An 18147-nucleotide genomic window follows, 5' to 3' on the forward strand; every position below is an offset into this window, starting at 1 on the left:
AAAAAACCTGGTTTTTCGGTAAAAATCTCAACAGATCGATTATTGTAACTGTCAATAGAACGTTCTCGAATCATTATAGTCTTGCAGAATCCGCATACCGCAAAAAAATTATTGTTGACTCTAAACGTAAGTGCGGCTATAAAGATGAAAATCTAAATCATACAGTTTGGAACTGTCCCCTTCTCAAAAATAATAAAGCGTCCACGCTTACTGAATTATTCAGTATTAGTCGGCTACCTCAACTCAACGTTGAGTGTTTAATTACGGAACTTCACAGTTATGCGTGTCTTATTATTTGTAAATTTTTCTGTGAACTGTGATATAAAAGTATGAAACAGAACACTTGCAATATGTGTCTAATTTTTGCAAGCAACCTACAACGCTTAAGTTAAAACATTTCTAAAAAATATATTTCTCTGTACCAAGTCAATCGTAATAAAAATATTATATACTTCTATCTACTTTCAAGAACCACTCAAAAACTGTTAATCGCACAGCATACCTTTTGTTCTAAATATAACAAAATCTCTGTAAAAGCACCCATATAAGTACCAAGTACAATACTTTATTAAATAAGTGTGCCCTTACACTAAATTTGTAATTGTTTCAATTTAAAAATCAATAAAGACTTTGTATATACTTTACATAAGATGAATACACTTTAGTATATAAAAAGATATAGATATGTATACCAGATCTCCATGCATACTGTTAGAACATTTAACTATTTGCAGCTCATGCTTAGTCTAAGAGATGAATACGAATTATTTTTAATAAATTATAAAATTTTGTTTCGTATTTTAGCAGTCGTACAGTAAGTTCTTCAAAAATACAATAAGTTTTCAGACTATGTATGGACATGCTTTAAGAGATATTTAAAAGAGTACGGACTCCTTAGCATTTTGCGCAGTGGACGTAACGAAACCATACAGCCATACATGCATCACTTTACGTCTTACTAGGAGTACGTACAAAATTTCTTTTAGTGTCAGAGATTACGGGAAGCTTACTATTTTATCGTTCAGTTGTATTCTATCAATAGTTCAGTTGCACATCATATAGATAACCGTTTTCGATAAAACTGAGCAGTACACAAAAATTAACCCATGTGCACATTTTACTTACAACATATGGTATAAGAAAAAAGAAGTCAAGCTATATTTTTCTCCTAGAACTTTAAACTATGTTCCTTTATTTAGGCTTAATGAATAAACTAATGCAGATAATTGTGTGACGACACTTTTTTATTGATTCATTGATCCAACTGACAATAAATATAATATAATCTTTTTATCATAATCGTTATTACTCAAATTGTCTTTAAATAAGTATGCATAAGTTAAAATTAGTTTACAAGATTATAATTATATAAAAAATTTCCTCTATGTTTATAAGCTATAAGTACAAGCATAAAAGTATTACGCAGTCTATTGTCAGTGTTACCAAAGAATTATCAAATTTCTCATCACTAATAAACTTAATATAAAAAAAATTCGCACTTTCATACATATATTTATAGAAAAATAGGCACATTATACAGAATTTGAAAGTAATATAACTTGTACTGGAGATTTCTGTAGTATATTAGAATTTGCCCCTAAGTAAGAACTTTCCTTAGCTATGCTGTATGCTCTTAAATAAGCAGATACTTGTAACCAACATAACAGTTCGTAGTACTACTGAATTAAAAAATCATGTCACTTTTCACCATATGGGAACGATCTTGCTTCTAGCTAACTATATGGTAAGATCGGATCAAAACTTTTAAAAAATAATAAAAGGATTATGATTATTTGAGTATTTAAGAATATACACATAATTCTTGATTGCATAGTAGCTAAATTACTGAGGCTCCATCTCTTTCTCAGACTCACCAAGGAGCGGCGAGATCACTTAACGACTAGATAACTGTCGTACGAGTAACTTTTACTGAAAGTTAATGTTATGTTGGAAAGGTGTTATTTAAAAATATTATCTGACAAAATTTTTAACAGCTGTGATTAAAAGTTATCTAGGTTTTATTTATTGTAGATGGTTCAACCCATATTCTTATATCATTATAATATAATCAAGCAAACTTTTATTTATCATAACCTAACTTTATAAAATATTAATACTATTGTTACGTGAGATTCTCGGTGCGAAAATAAATAAAAGCGTAACTTGTTGTTACTTATGCTTTATTAGAATTACTTATCATTGAGGGAAGTTGTGCATGTATTATCGTTTCGTGGACTTCGTCCTTACCCTCTCGCGTCTCTAGTTGATCTCCCTGTCCCTTCTCTCTACCTTTCCTATCACCTCTTTTTTCTATTCCCCTACCTTTCAGGCCCAAGCCAGCAGAGGCGCACGCACGCATAGCTATATGCTATCGTACGTAACACGTCCGAGGCCACGACGCCGACGTCCTCGGCGGCGATTTTCTTTTCGATGTGTATGTCTGTGTTATGTTGTTTGTGTTGTATAGTATTTTCCGGTTAGAGGAAAGAGGGTGGTTTGAAGCGCTCTATCCCTATTTTCTCTATTGGTTTTATTCGCTGTATTTTATGTGTATACATTTTTTTGTTTATTGTTTGCACGCTTCCCTTGTACAAAAAATTCATTCTAGAATTCGCTTAGTTACTTATATTATATAATCGCTTAATTACAGTTTCCTTACTGATTATTTATGTACATATGTACCATACAGGGTTATTAACCAGTTTATTCTCGCATTTGATAAAAATTAATATAATTGTCAGTTTCATATTTTTTTTTTTTTTTTTTTTTTTTTTTTTGTGTCAAGGATGTCGAGGGTCAAGGTCTTACTGCGTTCATTAATTTTATTATTAATACGTTTTTTTTTTCCTCTTTGGTTGCTTGGACAATTATTGCCCTTGTATCAGTATGCCACTTAGGTTTGTTGCCATACCTTCCTGTAAAATTATTGCTGGTTTCAATGCCAAACTATTGTCCAGTGACGTTTCGTTGGCTCTCTGACTAGTGTTCTTTCGCTTGTTACCTGAAATCATTCTACAACAAGTAAATAGTGGGGCCCCCCGTGGGAATGGCACTTAAATTCGACTATTGCTATAAGAAAGAGAAGGCGAGCTGAGTCAATATGCTGAATCTTTGCATCTAACGTAACAGGATGAAAACGATTTGTTTATTACTTATTATATACTAATAGATTTTTCTATTAGGTACTTATTTGTTTTGCACCCCTTTTACACATTATATTTTTCTGGCCTCATGTTAAATTCTTATTTTTATGTTTTTTTTGTAGAAAATGCTTATTCTAAATTTTTTTTTATTAAATATAACAATTTTTTTTTTTTTTTTTTTTTTTTTTTTTTTTTTTTTTTTTTTTTTTTCGCTTACATTAGTGGACTCTGAAGGATGTGTTCATTGCATACGCGATTCAATCATACATGAAATGTGTTTTTTTTTTGGTCCGATGTCATCAATTTAAAATATTTCTCAGCTATAATACATGTTTGTTTCTTTCTTTGATTGGTGACCATGTACGTTGTTGGAAGGGAAATTTATAGAAAATTCGTTGGTATTTTGGCGGTAATTTGTTGGTTTTTTTTTTTTTCATTTCCGTATGATTCGCGAATGTTTAATTTTTTTTTTTTTCCTGGATACATGTATCTGGGTCAGACAATACGAGGATTTTTGACTTTCCTTTACGTTGTCATAATTGAGTTGTTGTTTTTTTTTCTCTGGTGTGTGTCTCTTTTGCCCTGGTAGTACTAGAATTCACCAATAGTGTTGTGTAGTGTTTCTGTATCAGGGTTGCTCCATTGTTCTGGCAATTAGTGTTTTATGTTTACTGTGGGTTTTGAGGAATTTTCATCACAGGTGTCCGCTTAGAATGTTCTGGCCTCGTTTATGAGACTGATGACTTGTATTATAGGGTTTTACCCATGTAACACGTATGTATATACATATGTCATGTATGTATATGTCTTTTTTTTTTGTTATTTTGTTGAGAACTATCCCCTGTAGGCTCTGCTATGTTGTATGACCATGCATGTAGATGCCACTGTTATTGTCATGGTGAAATGCTGTTTCAGATTTAATTGTGATTTTGATCCCTTATACAGTGGCGGAAATCTTATGTTATCTGGCTTCCAACTGAATGTGTGTGACTATTTCCCTTGTTCAGTTTTATTTTAGTCTTGTTATGTAACCGAACCTCCAGAATTTTCAGTAGATGTTGTCATCCTCTGATAACCGTTAATTTTGATGGTAGGTAAGGAATATCAGGATTGGCTATAAATAGAGTACTTGACGGATTATAGCTGAGTGCGCAATTGGTAAAAATTTTTTAATTGCATTTGTATTTCTTTTAAGTGCGTCGAATGTAATCGTAATGGTACTTGTAATTATTTTGTTATTAAATCTCTTTTTTTGTTGTTGTATTGTTAACAATGTTTTACTTTTGATTGTTTTTTTTTTCTTATAGAAAACAATGATAATTAATATTATTTACCTATCTATTATTATTCTTATTAAATTTTTTTCTATGGTTTCGAGTATAAACATATCATATTCTTATTATAAACAATATTTCATATTGGTTTTTTTTTTGACAATGCCTGTTCTTTTTAAGGGTTGCAAAATACAATAACTCTATCTTTTATCCTATTACTCATTTTTCTGTAAGTTGGATGTTGTACAGCCAAAAAAATTTCACATAAGTATACTCTTCTCTTTCTTAATTTTTTTTTCTTCGCCTTTATTATGCGCGTGTATCCGAAGGTCATAACGAGAAAAAGTTTTTTTTCCTTTGTATTTTATCGATATTATTCCTTTAGAAAAGGGGGGTGTTAATTGTCTGAATGTCTCTTGGTTACGTAGTTATTAGTTATTTTGTACTTTCTTTCCGTATAATTTGTTGCTGTCTCTCGCGGCTCGTCCGAGGGCCGCAAATAAATAAAAAGCAACGCTTTTCCCTATATATATTTATACATGTACGTTTCTGTGTATCCTGTCTTCCTATACAATATACTATATCGGTATACTATCTTTATTACTCTTGTACTCAGTATTTCTTCTGACATTATTATAATTATTTTATTACTATTATTATTATTATTATTATTATTAACATTATTGATATTGTTATAACTATCGTCGTTGTTACTCTTCAGTTAATGGCTCACAGTCGCTTTAAGGTCTGGTGGGGGTGGTGGTTCAGGTGAAGGCCTTATGCGCTTTTCGTTGGGCTCCCACACTCCTTCTTGCTCCCTCTCACTCTTTTCCTCGCTCTCTGTATCCCGTGCACCCTCTTCATCGTTCTCTTCGTCTTGTTCGTTTACGGCGTGGTCGTTGCTATCTCCTTCAAAATTTCTCTGTATGTTATCTCGAGGTTCCTGAGTATCGGAATCATCGTTTTGATTCTCATTATTATATTTGGGTGAGTGATCGCCGCTAGATCCTTCTACGAGGGCTTGAAAGTGTTAGTTTCTAAAATGCATGTGTTTAAATCCTTCGTCTTTCCCCCCCATGAATTGTTGGTATACTATCTTATCGGGTGATACTTGTAGGTGTAGACATATGTTTGCTTCATATTCTTGTGAAAATATAAAAGCACATTCTCCGTCGTCGAATTCATGGCTGCTATTTAATATTTGTGTGGTTCCTTTTGGGTCCTTACATTTATTTATCCATTCTGACCCGCGTAGAATTTTTCTGAGCTCGTCTGTTGATTCTGTCAATCCGTATAGAAGTTTAAGGCAATGGAACAGACAACTTCCGTCTCTAGGGACATCGATCATTATTAGCTGTATGTAAGATTCTGCGCATTAGGTCCCCGATACTCGAATCTTTGCATCCTCTTCTCCGTTCATTGCGGTTGGTGTGCTATCGCTTTCCCATACATCGATTCTTATGCCCTCTTTTCCTTTGATGTCTTTTTTCTCAACGTCGATTGAGACCTTTGCTCGGAATCGATTGGTTGATTCATTAAATACTGACCTTAAATTGGTAATTCGACCTTTGTTATTATTATACTTATCGTTACCGCCGTTAGGTACCTGTGTATCTGGCGGTTGTTGGCTCTCGTGTTCGTTCGGTGCCGTTCGGCTTTGTTCGGTCATTTCCGTCTCCCGCTCATCTACTTGCTGTCTAATTTTGTCTCTACTCTCTCTCTGGTCGTGTACCCCTCCTTTATTTTTCGATTTCCCTTCGCTTTCATTGTCTCTGTCAGGTGTTTTTGTTGCTGCTGTTTCCCCTATTGCTTTCTTAGCTTTCCGCTCTCTTTCTTTCTCCGCTCTTTCTGCTGCCTCGCTATTCCGCGCTAGTTGGTAACCCCAATGTTTTTCTTGCTCGGTATCCCTCTGCGTTGTTGCCGGTGTATCACAATGCGCGATAATAATTTCCTTTGAGTTGTGCGGTTGCTCGGCGGTGATAGAAAAATCTGCGATTTTCCTATGTAGAGTATCTAACTGTCGTTTACGGGTTCTGTGTTGTGTTTTCTCTGTTACACTCTTGTTGATAAATGGTGTGCTCGTTGTTTTTACCCCTTTTTCCATATTTTTTTCTTTGCACATGTACGCCAGTTTATCGTCCGCTGGTCCTTGCGACAGAATTTTTTCTTCATCGTTTCCCGCTGTAAGGGTGTTTTTATCTGCCTTATCTTTAAGTTTTTCCATCCTTTCCCGTTCTGGTCCTGTGTCTGTACTACTGTAGTTGTGGGTACTTGATACCTGTTCGCTTTCTCTAAGTTTTCTGGGCTTCTTTTTAATTGCCTTCTCGTCTGACTCGTCTAAGTCAGACGTTTCGATTTTTACTTTCCTGTTCTTTCGTATTAGATTCCTCTGTCTCTTTGTACGCATTTTGTATATTCGTGCTGGTGGTGCATTTATGTCTTCGTAATTGTCCCTTGCCTGTTTTTCTGCAAGCTCATACAGCTCCCGGCGTGGTAGTTCTGGGTTTTCTTCCCCTTCTTTGAGTACTGGATTGTGAGAAAGAGCATCCGGTGCTTTATTTTTCTGCCCCGGCCTGTAAACAACATCGAACTCATATCCACGGAGTTCTGCCTTTAATCTTGTGAATCTTAAGTCCGTTTCCTTTGATGTGTGGAAATGTTTGAGTGGTTCATGGTCAGTTATGACTGTAAATTTACGACCGAACAAATATGGCCTGAACTGCTCCTTGGCGTACACTATCGCCAATAATTCCTTGTCGTATGTCGGATATCGTAATTCACTGCCCTTTAAGCATCTGGATGCATATTCGCAAGGGTGATCTTTGCCTATCTCTCCCTGGCTTAAAATTGCTCCGATAGCGTAGTCGGATGCGTCGGTTGTTACGATAAAGTGTTCGTTTATGTCTGGAGCTCTCAGCACTGGCTCACTGCACAGAGCGTTTTTAAGTTTTCTAAATGCATGTTCTTGTTCCTCTTCCCATTTAAATTCGGCTGTTTTTCTTGTAAGCTTTGAGAGAGGTTGGGCTATTTTTGCGTAATCCTTGATAAAGCGTCGATAGTACCCCACCAACCCGAGAAATTGTTTCATTTTCCTCGCATTTGTTGGTTTAGGAAAACTTTTCACTGCTTCGATTTTTTCCGGATTTGTTTTGATCTGGCCGTTGCCTACAATATGACCGAGCACTTTCGCTTCTTTTCTAAGGAATTGGCATTTTCTTGGCTCTATTGTGAGGTTTGCATCGGCTAGCCGTTTTAAGAGCCTTTTGAATCTTATCTCGTGTTGTTCCAAGTTTTCTGCGAATACCAGGATGTCATCCATATATACCTCTATCTCCCGTCCTTGTAAGCCTGCTAGTGCCAGTGTTATCACTCGCATGAATGTACTTGGCGAGTCTATGCATCCAATCGGCATTCGTTTATATTTGTAATGTCCGTTTGGTCCTGAGAACGCAGTTTTATGAGCGTCCTCCTCGTCAATCTCTACTTAAAAAAACCCGCTCTTTAGATCTACCACGGTTATATATTTTGCAGCCGCTAAATTTTCCAAAATTTCATTCTGGAATGGCAGTGGATAGCACGTACCAACTGTTATTTCGTTCAATAGCCGGAAATCTGTTACGACCCTCCAGCGTTTTTCTTCGTTTGGTCCCACGTTTTTCAGGACAATCCACATATTTGAGTTATATAGAGATGTCGATGGCTTAATTATTTGTTGCTGCAGTAGTTTATCTATTTATACTTGCATCTGTTCTTTTAGTTTTATTGGGTAGCGTATCCTTTTGGCGACTTTTGGCTTCTCTGTTGCCGTTGTTATTCGATGCTTAAGTAAGTTTGTAGCTTTAAGTGGCTCGCCGTCAAGGCCAAATACGAATGGATTGTACTCTATGAGGCTCTAGATGTGGTTTAATTCTTCCATGTTACAGCCAGATGTATCGACGATTTCTATTATTTTGCTTACTCGAGCCGCTATATCCGATTTCTTAATATCTTTGAAATTTTCGCTGTTGTTCTTTATATCCTCATTATTTTTACCGCTTACGGCATTTCTTTCTTTTGTAATTTTATTATTTTTCACCTTTCCGTCTGAATTCTAAGCGTTAAAAAGCCCAATCATGGCTTCGTTTAACCCTTCAGCGTCGTCCCCAGCGATGCTGAATGGTTCCGCCCCTTGTCTGGTTTCACATTCGAAAACATTTACTTCTGGTACTGGCACGTCAATTTGTTTGTCTGATATGTTTATAATTTTCGCATATAGCTTTAAGTTTTTATTTTCTCCTATAAAATTTCCCAATAAGATTCCCTTCTTTATATTTTGTAGAGGGACCAAGCCAACTTGTACGTGGCTGCTCTCATCTTTTATGCGCGCAAATATTATTTTCCTTGATTTTGCGGGGATTTTAAAATATTCTGGTTTTAGTAATGGTATTCTGATGCCTTTTGAATCTAAATAATTTTCTTTGGCGCTTATGAGGCTATTATACAACTTAAAAGCGTCCCAGCCAATAATGCCTTCCATTTCTATCGGACAGGTATCGGGGACTACGTGCAGATTCATTATTATACCGTTAAGAGGTATTTTAGTCGTCCCTAACGTGCAGCGTGCTCCGTGTGTGACGCCAGTTATTAGGACTTTTTCTCTGCTCTCTATATGCGTGTCTGTAGTGAGACAGCATTCTTTTATAATTGATACTTCGGCACCAGTATCCGCATAAAATTTTGCGCTATAAGATTGCAGCTGTTTGCTGTTTAATATTACTGATGGTAGTGTGCTTCTAGTACTTGATATATTTACCCTGCGGAGAGGTAGGTTCATGTTTTCATGGATTTTTTCTTAACCAGCTAAAGGGCTACTAGTTATAAATTTTGTTTCCATTCCTTTTTCTTTGTGAGAATTCTCAGCCTTTTGAGGAGCCTGTTCGGAGTCTGTTTCTAACGATACTTTAATTGTTTGGTTTTTCATATACTTTTCTTTGCGTGATGTCTCGCTATCTTTACCTCCGATGTGTATTTTATTTTGGGGGCCCGCTCGGCGCTTGAGGAGCATGACGAGCGTCCTGCGAGTTTAAATCTTCCGTGCTACGCGTGGATATTTTTTCATCAGGTGCATCATTTGTTCCATTCGGAGGTCCTCTGGCGTTATATTTTTTATCCCTATTATAATTTCTGTTATAATTATAATTTCCTCTATGATTATTGTTGTTACCGTACTTGTTGTTGTAATTGTTATTATTATTTCTTGAGTAATCAGCGTTTCTGTTGTAGTTATTATATCTGATGTAGCCTGTATTCGTATAGGGATTCCTTCTATAATCGTTGTTATAGTTTTGGGTATACGTGTTAGGGGGGTAATTATAATTATTCCGGTAGTTTAAATTTCCTTCCGTATTTTCCTTGTTATTATTGTTAAATTGTTCACGTCTATCGCTCCGATTTATTCTCCCATTCTCTGCGTCTCTTACTAGTGTGCGGCATTCGCTTGTATAGTGCCCCCTGCGTTTGCAGTAAGCGCAATTTTTATCCCTTACGTTTTGTTTATCCTGTGATACCTGCACTGGTGGATCATTTGTTTTTATGTCTGGGTTTTGAATTCTCTTATTCGCTGCGTCTGCTACTAATTTCATACATACTTTTGTAGCATGCTCCCCGTATTCATTGCAATATGAGCAATATTGATAGTCCCCTGTTATTTTATTTTTATCTGTTGTGTCGCGTATTTCTGCCTGCTCGTGGCTGCTCACACGATCATTCGTATCTCTTGTTTCTGCTCTCGCTTGGTATATTTGGGCCTCGATTCGTGCCCACATTATTTCTCGTAGGCTTAAGTCACTTTCCATTTTCAGCGCGGCTACTATAGCTTCGCCTAACGTTTTCAGGTTAAGGCATGTTACCCTGTAGTTGTAAGGTGATTGTATCCCGTACGTATATTGCTTTATAGCTTCTTTTTCAGCGCTCTCCTTTAATGCGTGTCATTGCCCGGGTGATAGTGTCGTGTCCGAATCGTATAGAGTTATTATTCTATCGTATAATTTTTGAACGCGCCTGCTGTATTCCTCTACTAATTCCCCTCTGTACTGTTTCACTACTTTTAATTTTGCTAATAACGTGTCAACGCTTCCGATGCTGCTGAACCTATTTTTTAAATCTACCAAGAATTTATCTACAGATGAGAACTGTGCCAGGCGTGGTATAAATTCGATGGCTGCTTCTTTTAGCTTATTCGCTAGTGAGCCTATAAAAAATTTTTCATGTACGGGGCTTACCGTCCACGATACCACTCTTACCATTTGTTCGAAAAGGGGTAGTTTAACGGAATCGCCGTCAAATATCGGTAAGTTTGCTGCTAGGTGACTTAGTGACGACAGTGTGTTCTGAATTGGGCGTTCGTAATTAGGATTTCCTGTGTAATGTGGGGGTACTGTAAATCGGTCTTGGGCGTTTAAGTAATTTCTATTTGCCCAACCTAACTTGTCCTCTCCTGCAGGATAAAGTGGTGCCGCTGTGTTCTGTCTATAATAATTATTGTCGTGGTTTGTATTGTGGGTGATGCCGTAGTTCGCGATTTCTTGCTCGCCTTGAGCTACTGGGGTTCGCATTTGTGTTTCACGCCGTGTAACTTCTCCGTAAGTCTGTTGTGGTAATTGATGTTTTGGTTGTGTAGGTGTAGGTATTCGATTTGTATATTGTTGCACCGCTTGTGCCGCTGCTTCTCTTATTATATCGTGTAAATTAGTGTCGTGTTTGGTTTGTGTTTTATCGCTATGTGGATTAGTGACTCGTCAATTCATGTCAGTTGTCGCGTTTTCACGTTCGGTAAATAAAGTTAATTTTTCAAATACGGGGGGTCTATGTGTTTCTGTGTGGGATGGCGCATCAGTTTCGTTATCGCTTATGTCCTGTCTATGAGATAACTGTCCGCGTTTGATGCTTGGCGTTAGTTTCCTTAACATTTCCATCATAAAAAGTCTCTGTTTTTTGCTGGCCTTCTGCCACTCTGTCCATGTTTCCGGATCATCTTCTAAATTAATCTGTATTACTTCGTCATCTGTGTCAATTGGTTCTGTTTCGTGTATATCTGTGCACCTCACGGCTTCTTGTACTCCCCTTCCCAGTGTATCGTTTGTTTTTACGTCACTCATATTGTTGCTCTTAAGTCTTTTTTTTCTGTAGTTTGTCTTGTGCTTTTCTAGTTCGTATTTATATTTTTCTAATTGTAAAACGCCGTCGTTTCTGTGTACTTTGTGTTAACCTGATAGATACGCGCGCTCTATCGAGTGTTAGTCGATAGTCTTTTTTTTCCGTTTTTGTTTTCGATTGGCTCCTTGTATTTATTAACTAATTTAAAAGATTTTGTATGGGGTGTTTGTCGTTTGTATCGGTTATATGCTTGTGCTTGCAATTATGGGTTGCCGCTAAGGTCTGAGGATATTGCGATTTAGAAATAATATCGATATTTAAGTTTTTTCTTTTAGGTGCGTATTTTCCTCGGGGGTTATGAGTATAGTATATACGAGTAATGAAAATTCACTGACCAGATCGCCGTGACGATGGTCAGCATGACGATGATCCCGTGCATACTTATGGGTTCCTTCTTTGATCCTTCCTGGAGTTGCTCAGCTTCTGCCTTCGCTCGTTGTTCCCTTCTCCTGTGCCGTGTATCCCGTGTTCTGTGGCTGTAGTCCGGGCTTGGCGTACCGTGCTTTCTTCTCTTTGTCTGTATTTTTTTGAGTTGAGTGAATGGTAGCTGCCTCTAGTGTCCTGGTATATTGGTCCACTGGCTTGATATGTAGTTTTTCCTTGTCTGGTATCCTTGCAGTATTGAAGATTTTTACGATTATATCTTCCTGTTCTCCTTTACTTTTCCAATTTCCTTATATTGTGGCACTTGACACACTGAATTTGGCGTCTGGCACTTTTGACACTTTTTTCTTTGCGGCGAGAGATATATAATTTTTCATTCTTTGAATTATTACGTTAATTAAGACAAGAAAAAATTGACAAAAAAATCTTTTTTTTTTGTTCCGCGAGACTAAGTGATTTCCGCACACGCGACAGACCGTAAAAAATTTTATCTGTATCCCACTTCTGACACCAGCTGTTACGTGGGATTCTCGGTGCGGAAATAAATAGAAGCGTGACTTGTTGTTACTTATGCTTTATAAGGATTACTTATCATTAAGGGAAGTTGTGCATGTATTATCGTTTCGCGGACTTCGTCCTTACCCTCTCGCGTCTCTAGTTGATCTCCCTGTCCCTTCTCTCTACCTTTCCTATCACCTCTCTTCTCTATTCCCCTACCTTTCAGGCCCAAGCCAGCAGAGGCGCACGCACGCATAGCTATATGCTATCGTACGTAACACTATTGAGATACCTAAGGCATGAAGACATTTCTCGCTGTTTGCCTTTGTACCTCATGTTTCACCGTTGTCACTACTTGGTGCTCCTGGAAAAAAAAAGCACACTCTTCACATTTAGTAAGAACAGCAATACACGTAACTCAGGCATAATTTTTCCCTTTAAGCTCATGCTTTGCAACCTATTTACATTATTAACTATTTGTGCAAAATTTCTATTTAATATTTCTTTAAAAGTAAAATTTTACATGAAACCTAATAACTGCTTACCATCTTACAGTTTCAGAAAAGCAGTGAGCACGCTCTGTTCAGTGTCTCTGTTGTGGACGTTTTCACACAATTAACGCAATGTTTTGATGTTGTGTCAAAACTTGAGTGCCCTGATCCGGAAATATGGAAAAGATATATGAAAAGATTTGCAAAAACCATAGTTAAGGTGTTGATTGCGTATGCTGACATTGTCAAAAAAGAATTTCCATATCATTTAGAAGATGAAAGAATAGTAAGTAACAAAAATCATAAAAAAATTGAAATACCTTTTAAGATTATTTTAGACGTTCTGTATTTATAGGCTTGTATATTAATGAATAACATTCAACAACTTCGTGTTCAACTAGAAAAAATGTTCGAATCAATGGGTGGTGAAAATCTGGAAAAAGATGCTGCCAATATATTAAAAGAGTTACAGGCCCAACTTAACAGTGCTTTGGATGATCTAGCAATGCAGTTTGCTGACAGTTTAGAAACTCGAATAACAATATCAGTAAAAGAACTTGGAGACTTGCTACTATCGATAAAAGAAAGTGGTCACACAAGTCAATCAGCCCAGCGAAATAATGTATCTGTCGAAGCAGATGAAGTATTGAGACCCTTAATGGACTTATTGGATGGTAGTTTAACGTTGTATGCTCAGTCCTGTGAAAAGACTGTATTAAAACGATTACTTAAAGAACTGTGGAAAATAGTCATGAGAATCCTGGAGAAAACAGTAGTTCTACCACCTATGACGGATAAAAGTGTAAGAACTGTTTAAATGATACTATTATAACATTTTATATATTTACTTCTACATAACAAAAGCAACTTTTAGCGAGTACTAACGAATACTATAGATTTGTATTTTTTTTTTACAAATATATCTACATTTGTTACAATGACAAAAACTGATTCTGTTTTCGTTTAGTCGTACCAAAAGATGAAAGAAGCTATTTGATTTAAATTGCAATTAAAATCCATGTAGTTACTCAATGGGCATAAGAGTTCATTGTTTATTAATTTGATGAGCCACACACCTTACCTAGAAAAACAGTTAATATTTTTCCTAGTTTCACGATGTGAGAAAAAGTCTGGCATCTTCATCTACATAAATATAATTTAAATGCATCAGTACTAAGTCACCGTAGTAAATCTATATACGCAATTTTCGTGAACAATTAAAGATACTTTCAACGTCATTCGATGTATAAGTATATATTGACTGAATCAAATATCAATGAAAACGTTCCACACAAATGAAAAAAAAAAAAATAAGCACGTATTATGTTAAGTAGTTAAATATCCCAGTACTTGGCCGATCCAAATGAAATTTACACTGTTTTGCGGTGCTAAGTATTTTAGAAGATCACTTTTTATACATCATAAACAATTTTTTTGTATGTAGATTAATGATACTTATCCGCTTACGTTTGAAAAGTAGAAACTACAATTCATAGGTGCGTAAACTCAATATAGATCTTGTGTTCTACAAAAAAGGTTACTATGTATAATTACGTATGAATAATTTATTTAACATTAAAAAAGGGGCATGCAGCAAATCAAATTTAATGACATGATAGTACGAATTTCTAATGATTCTTGTTATTAATAATTTTGTAAATATATGTTTTCAGAGTTTTGTTAAAACTTTTTACAAGTATTGTACATCATTCTTACACAATATTTGTTCTTATAGAATGTTTCTATAGTAATCTTTCCTTAATTGTGTTATTTTTCGATAGACCACTCTATTGAAAATAACCACGTGGTTTTACCACGTGGTAAACTACATAGTTTTACCACGTGGTTTACCACGTAGTTTTTGTCTCAAAATGCCACATGGTTTTTAAAACCAGGTGGTTTTGTAATACCACGTGATTTTTTCACCAAGAAGCTTAATAGTTTTCACATGACCTTCTTCTTCCTAGTTCTATTGATAAATTTTTTTCTTGTCTTGTTATATACTATCGTAATAAATACTTTCACAAACAATTTTCTGAAAGATTTCTGTTCCTCTATTAAAAAAAATCACGTGGTTTCACTACGTGGAAAAACCATGTGGTAAGCCACGTGGTCTTTAATCATAAATCACGTGGTTTTGTTTCAAATTAACACAGGGTTCTGAAAACCACGTGGTTTTACTAAACCTATGGGGTTTTTTAAAAACCATGTGGTATTTTTAGACAAAACCACGTGGTTTATGATATAAAACTACGTGGTTTACCACATGGTTTTTCTGAGTGGTATAACCACGTGTTCTTTTTCTATAGAATCTTTAACTTAAGATTCCACTCAAGAGGCATCAAGGAATGCTATTAGTCTAGATAATGACCTTTATATTTTTTCTGTACATTAATTGACTTAATAACTTACTAACGTACTAGAAAGCTACGTATACTTTCTTATTATAGACTCTGATTATTGCGCAAGGATACGTTTTTTTAATCTACGTAATAGAAATATTAAGCGATTGTTTACGAAATGTTTGAGTACAAACTCTTCAACTTTTTTAATATCCGTCATTGTATGATCCACTGGAGGGTCTCTTTAGTTATACAACTTGATTTTATGGATCCTGTTCTCGCAATTTTATAATAGATGCTAAGGCATAAGAGTCTACACGACTATTGAGACATACTATTAACGTATGATTTATACTTTAATACGTATGTATAATAAAGGATAGAAAGAATAGTATACAGTAAAAAATTCTGTATGGAAAAAAACATCAAAAGTATTATTTATTACATAAAACATAATTATGTCTTATCAATTACATTTTACAACAACTATACCTTGGAGATCATGATAATTATTATTTTAACAGTAATAATAAACACTAAAAAATGATAATAATGTCTTAAGTGAGAGAGTAAACTTTTCAACTAACGTATGCCCAGGAAAAAATAATTCATAAGAACTTATATAAGATCTTAGGTAAGATCTTATGTCAATTCTTATATACAAACTTATATGAGCTTTTCTTTGTTATTAATAAAATGCAAAACAAATAAACACTTGGAAGAAACTAATGCCTTTTTACCAAAATCTCCAAAAGCAGAAGAAAAAGCCAGTTTATTAAAAGAATAACTGACTTAGACTGCCAAAAAAACAACATAATTTAGTACATTTAATAAGTTAAAGCACCCTCCACTGTCATATGATATAGGAGTAGAGATCAGTGATCCGTTGGGGGTGAGGCGGGAAAATGACATATACGAAAGTATTTAACATTTTCCATGATAAAACTCTATATGTAGAGCTCTATATGTAGCTCCTTTTGATGCATACGTCCAATAAGGGTAAGTGTACCTATCTCCGTGGCACCTACTGAAAATTCCAACTTAAATGCACCATAAAAAATGGTATACTAAGATTTTTTGGAATATTTTTTTTTTAAATCTTACATATTCTTTTACGGAATATTAAAAAAAATTTTATGAAGCTAAAACTGCAGTAGAATATTTTTAAAACGAATAAACACGGTATGCTGGTATTACCGTGGTTGTGTACCTATTACCGTGTACGAATTACCGCGGATGTCCCAATCATCATGTCCGTATTACCGTGGGTGAAGAAAGTTGTATTTGCGGAATATTAAAAAAAATGCAAACTTCACCTACATTTTCTACATGACTTATTTATTGTTTTAAAAAAATATTACTTTTTTTTGTACTTGCTTATTCATTTAGTAGGAATCTTTTACATTTTTGAGCACTCAGCAATAGATTTTCCAGAATAGATACTTAAAGCTAATTTTAATATCTCTGGAGAGTAACACTTTTTGTTTTTCTTTATTTTGATCGATTTCTTGCCTTTCTTCCCTTTTTTAGTTTTCTTCATGTTAGTTACGTTGGATCGACGTGCTTATCTACTAATTGATTACGCGTTAACTGTCGTGCGTTCTGTAAGTATGGGGTTATGTTTACGTACGCTCACCGCGGAAATACGTACACAATCAGTTAATGAGCACGTTGTACCGAATACTGTGGAAAATAATTATTTACTTAAAATTTACACAAATATTTCTGTTCGAATTGCATCTACATTAACGTCATTTTTGATTATTAAAATTGAAAAATTATTTTATATGAAACATTTCTTATTTTAAGCAAGTAATCATCAGTTTTTCAAAATCCACGGTAATAGGGCAGATCATGGAGATAGGTACACTTACCCCTAGTTGCATTAGCCCAGTATACACAGCAAGGTTGGGTATAATAGGAAAAAAGGAAAGGATTTTAACACGTCTCGTCCTATGCATTAAAAGGAGCTCTGCATATAGAGTTTTATTGTGGAACATGTTAAATACTTTCGTATACGTCATTTTCCCAGCTCACCCCCAGCAGATCACTTATCTCTACTCTTATATAATATATAATTTAGTGATTGTAATAGTAATTGATTGCTACAATTTGTTCAATCATTCTTAATCTGTTCATATCTGTATATTTATCTTTTACAGCTTGAAGAACAAGAAGTGTTTTGTATAAATGATCATAATTTTGGAGATTATTATATTCAATACTAATCATTTATTAAAGATTAGAATAATATTGTCTTATATAATATATTGTTAACAAAATGTAGCTATTTGGTACGATTTCCGTACATTTCTTTGCTGTTTATGCTCGAAATTTATAGTACTATGATTACTTTTTAAAAAGTATTATTATATTTTTCTTGATGTGTACTCCGTTAAAAATTTTTCGGCAAAACTTTATAAAATGTGATTAATTTGTATAATTGTATCATTAAACTTTTTATGAATTCTGTAAATTCAGTATACCTATATATCGTAAGAGTTTATAAAATTTAATAAAATTCTTAGTAAATTTAATAACTTTTTCAACAGCGTACCTTTAATTCGTATTGCAGTATAAGTATTTATATCAATAATATACGTTTTATTTGGTGCATCTTAATATTTTTGTTCTCCTGTAAGCACCACGTTTACAATACCTTTTCTAGATTATTTATTCATTTAATTATATACTTAAGGGACCGTACGTGGACCTTATTATAGATCAAATAACAAAAGTTTGTTGCCAAGCGCAGCACGTACAACAGTGTCCTACAATGAAGATGCATGCTTCAGTTAATTATAGATAAACTATGTATATA

The 18147-nt window shown here is 34.9% G+C and overlaps 1 protein-coding gene across 1 annotated transcript in view; it reads left to right on the forward strand.

The window, feature by feature from the left end:
• The window catches only part of unc-13 (protein unc13 homolog), a 907591-nt gene that overhangs the window by 703048 nt on the left and 186396 nt on the right, over nucleotides 1-18147 (forward strand). Inside the window, exons 15-16 of the mRNA XM_089594724.1 lie at nucleotides 13049-13270; nucleotides 13340-13786. Coding sequence (XP_089450850.1) covers nucleotides 13049-13270; nucleotides 13340-13786 — 669 coding nt within the window. The remainder of the gene's footprint in view (nucleotides 1-13048; nucleotides 13271-13339; nucleotides 13787-18147) is intronic.

The sequence above is a fragment of the Copidosoma floridanum genome, unplaced genomic scaffold (assembly GCF_036245765.1).
Source record: "Copidosoma floridanum isolate Cflo_tuat_1 unplaced genomic scaffold, Cflo_Japanese_pri ptg000021l, whole genome shotgun sequence".
NCBI classification, from domain to species: domain Eukaryota; kingdom Metazoa; phylum Arthropoda; class Insecta; order Hymenoptera; family Encyrtidae; genus Copidosoma; species Copidosoma floridanum.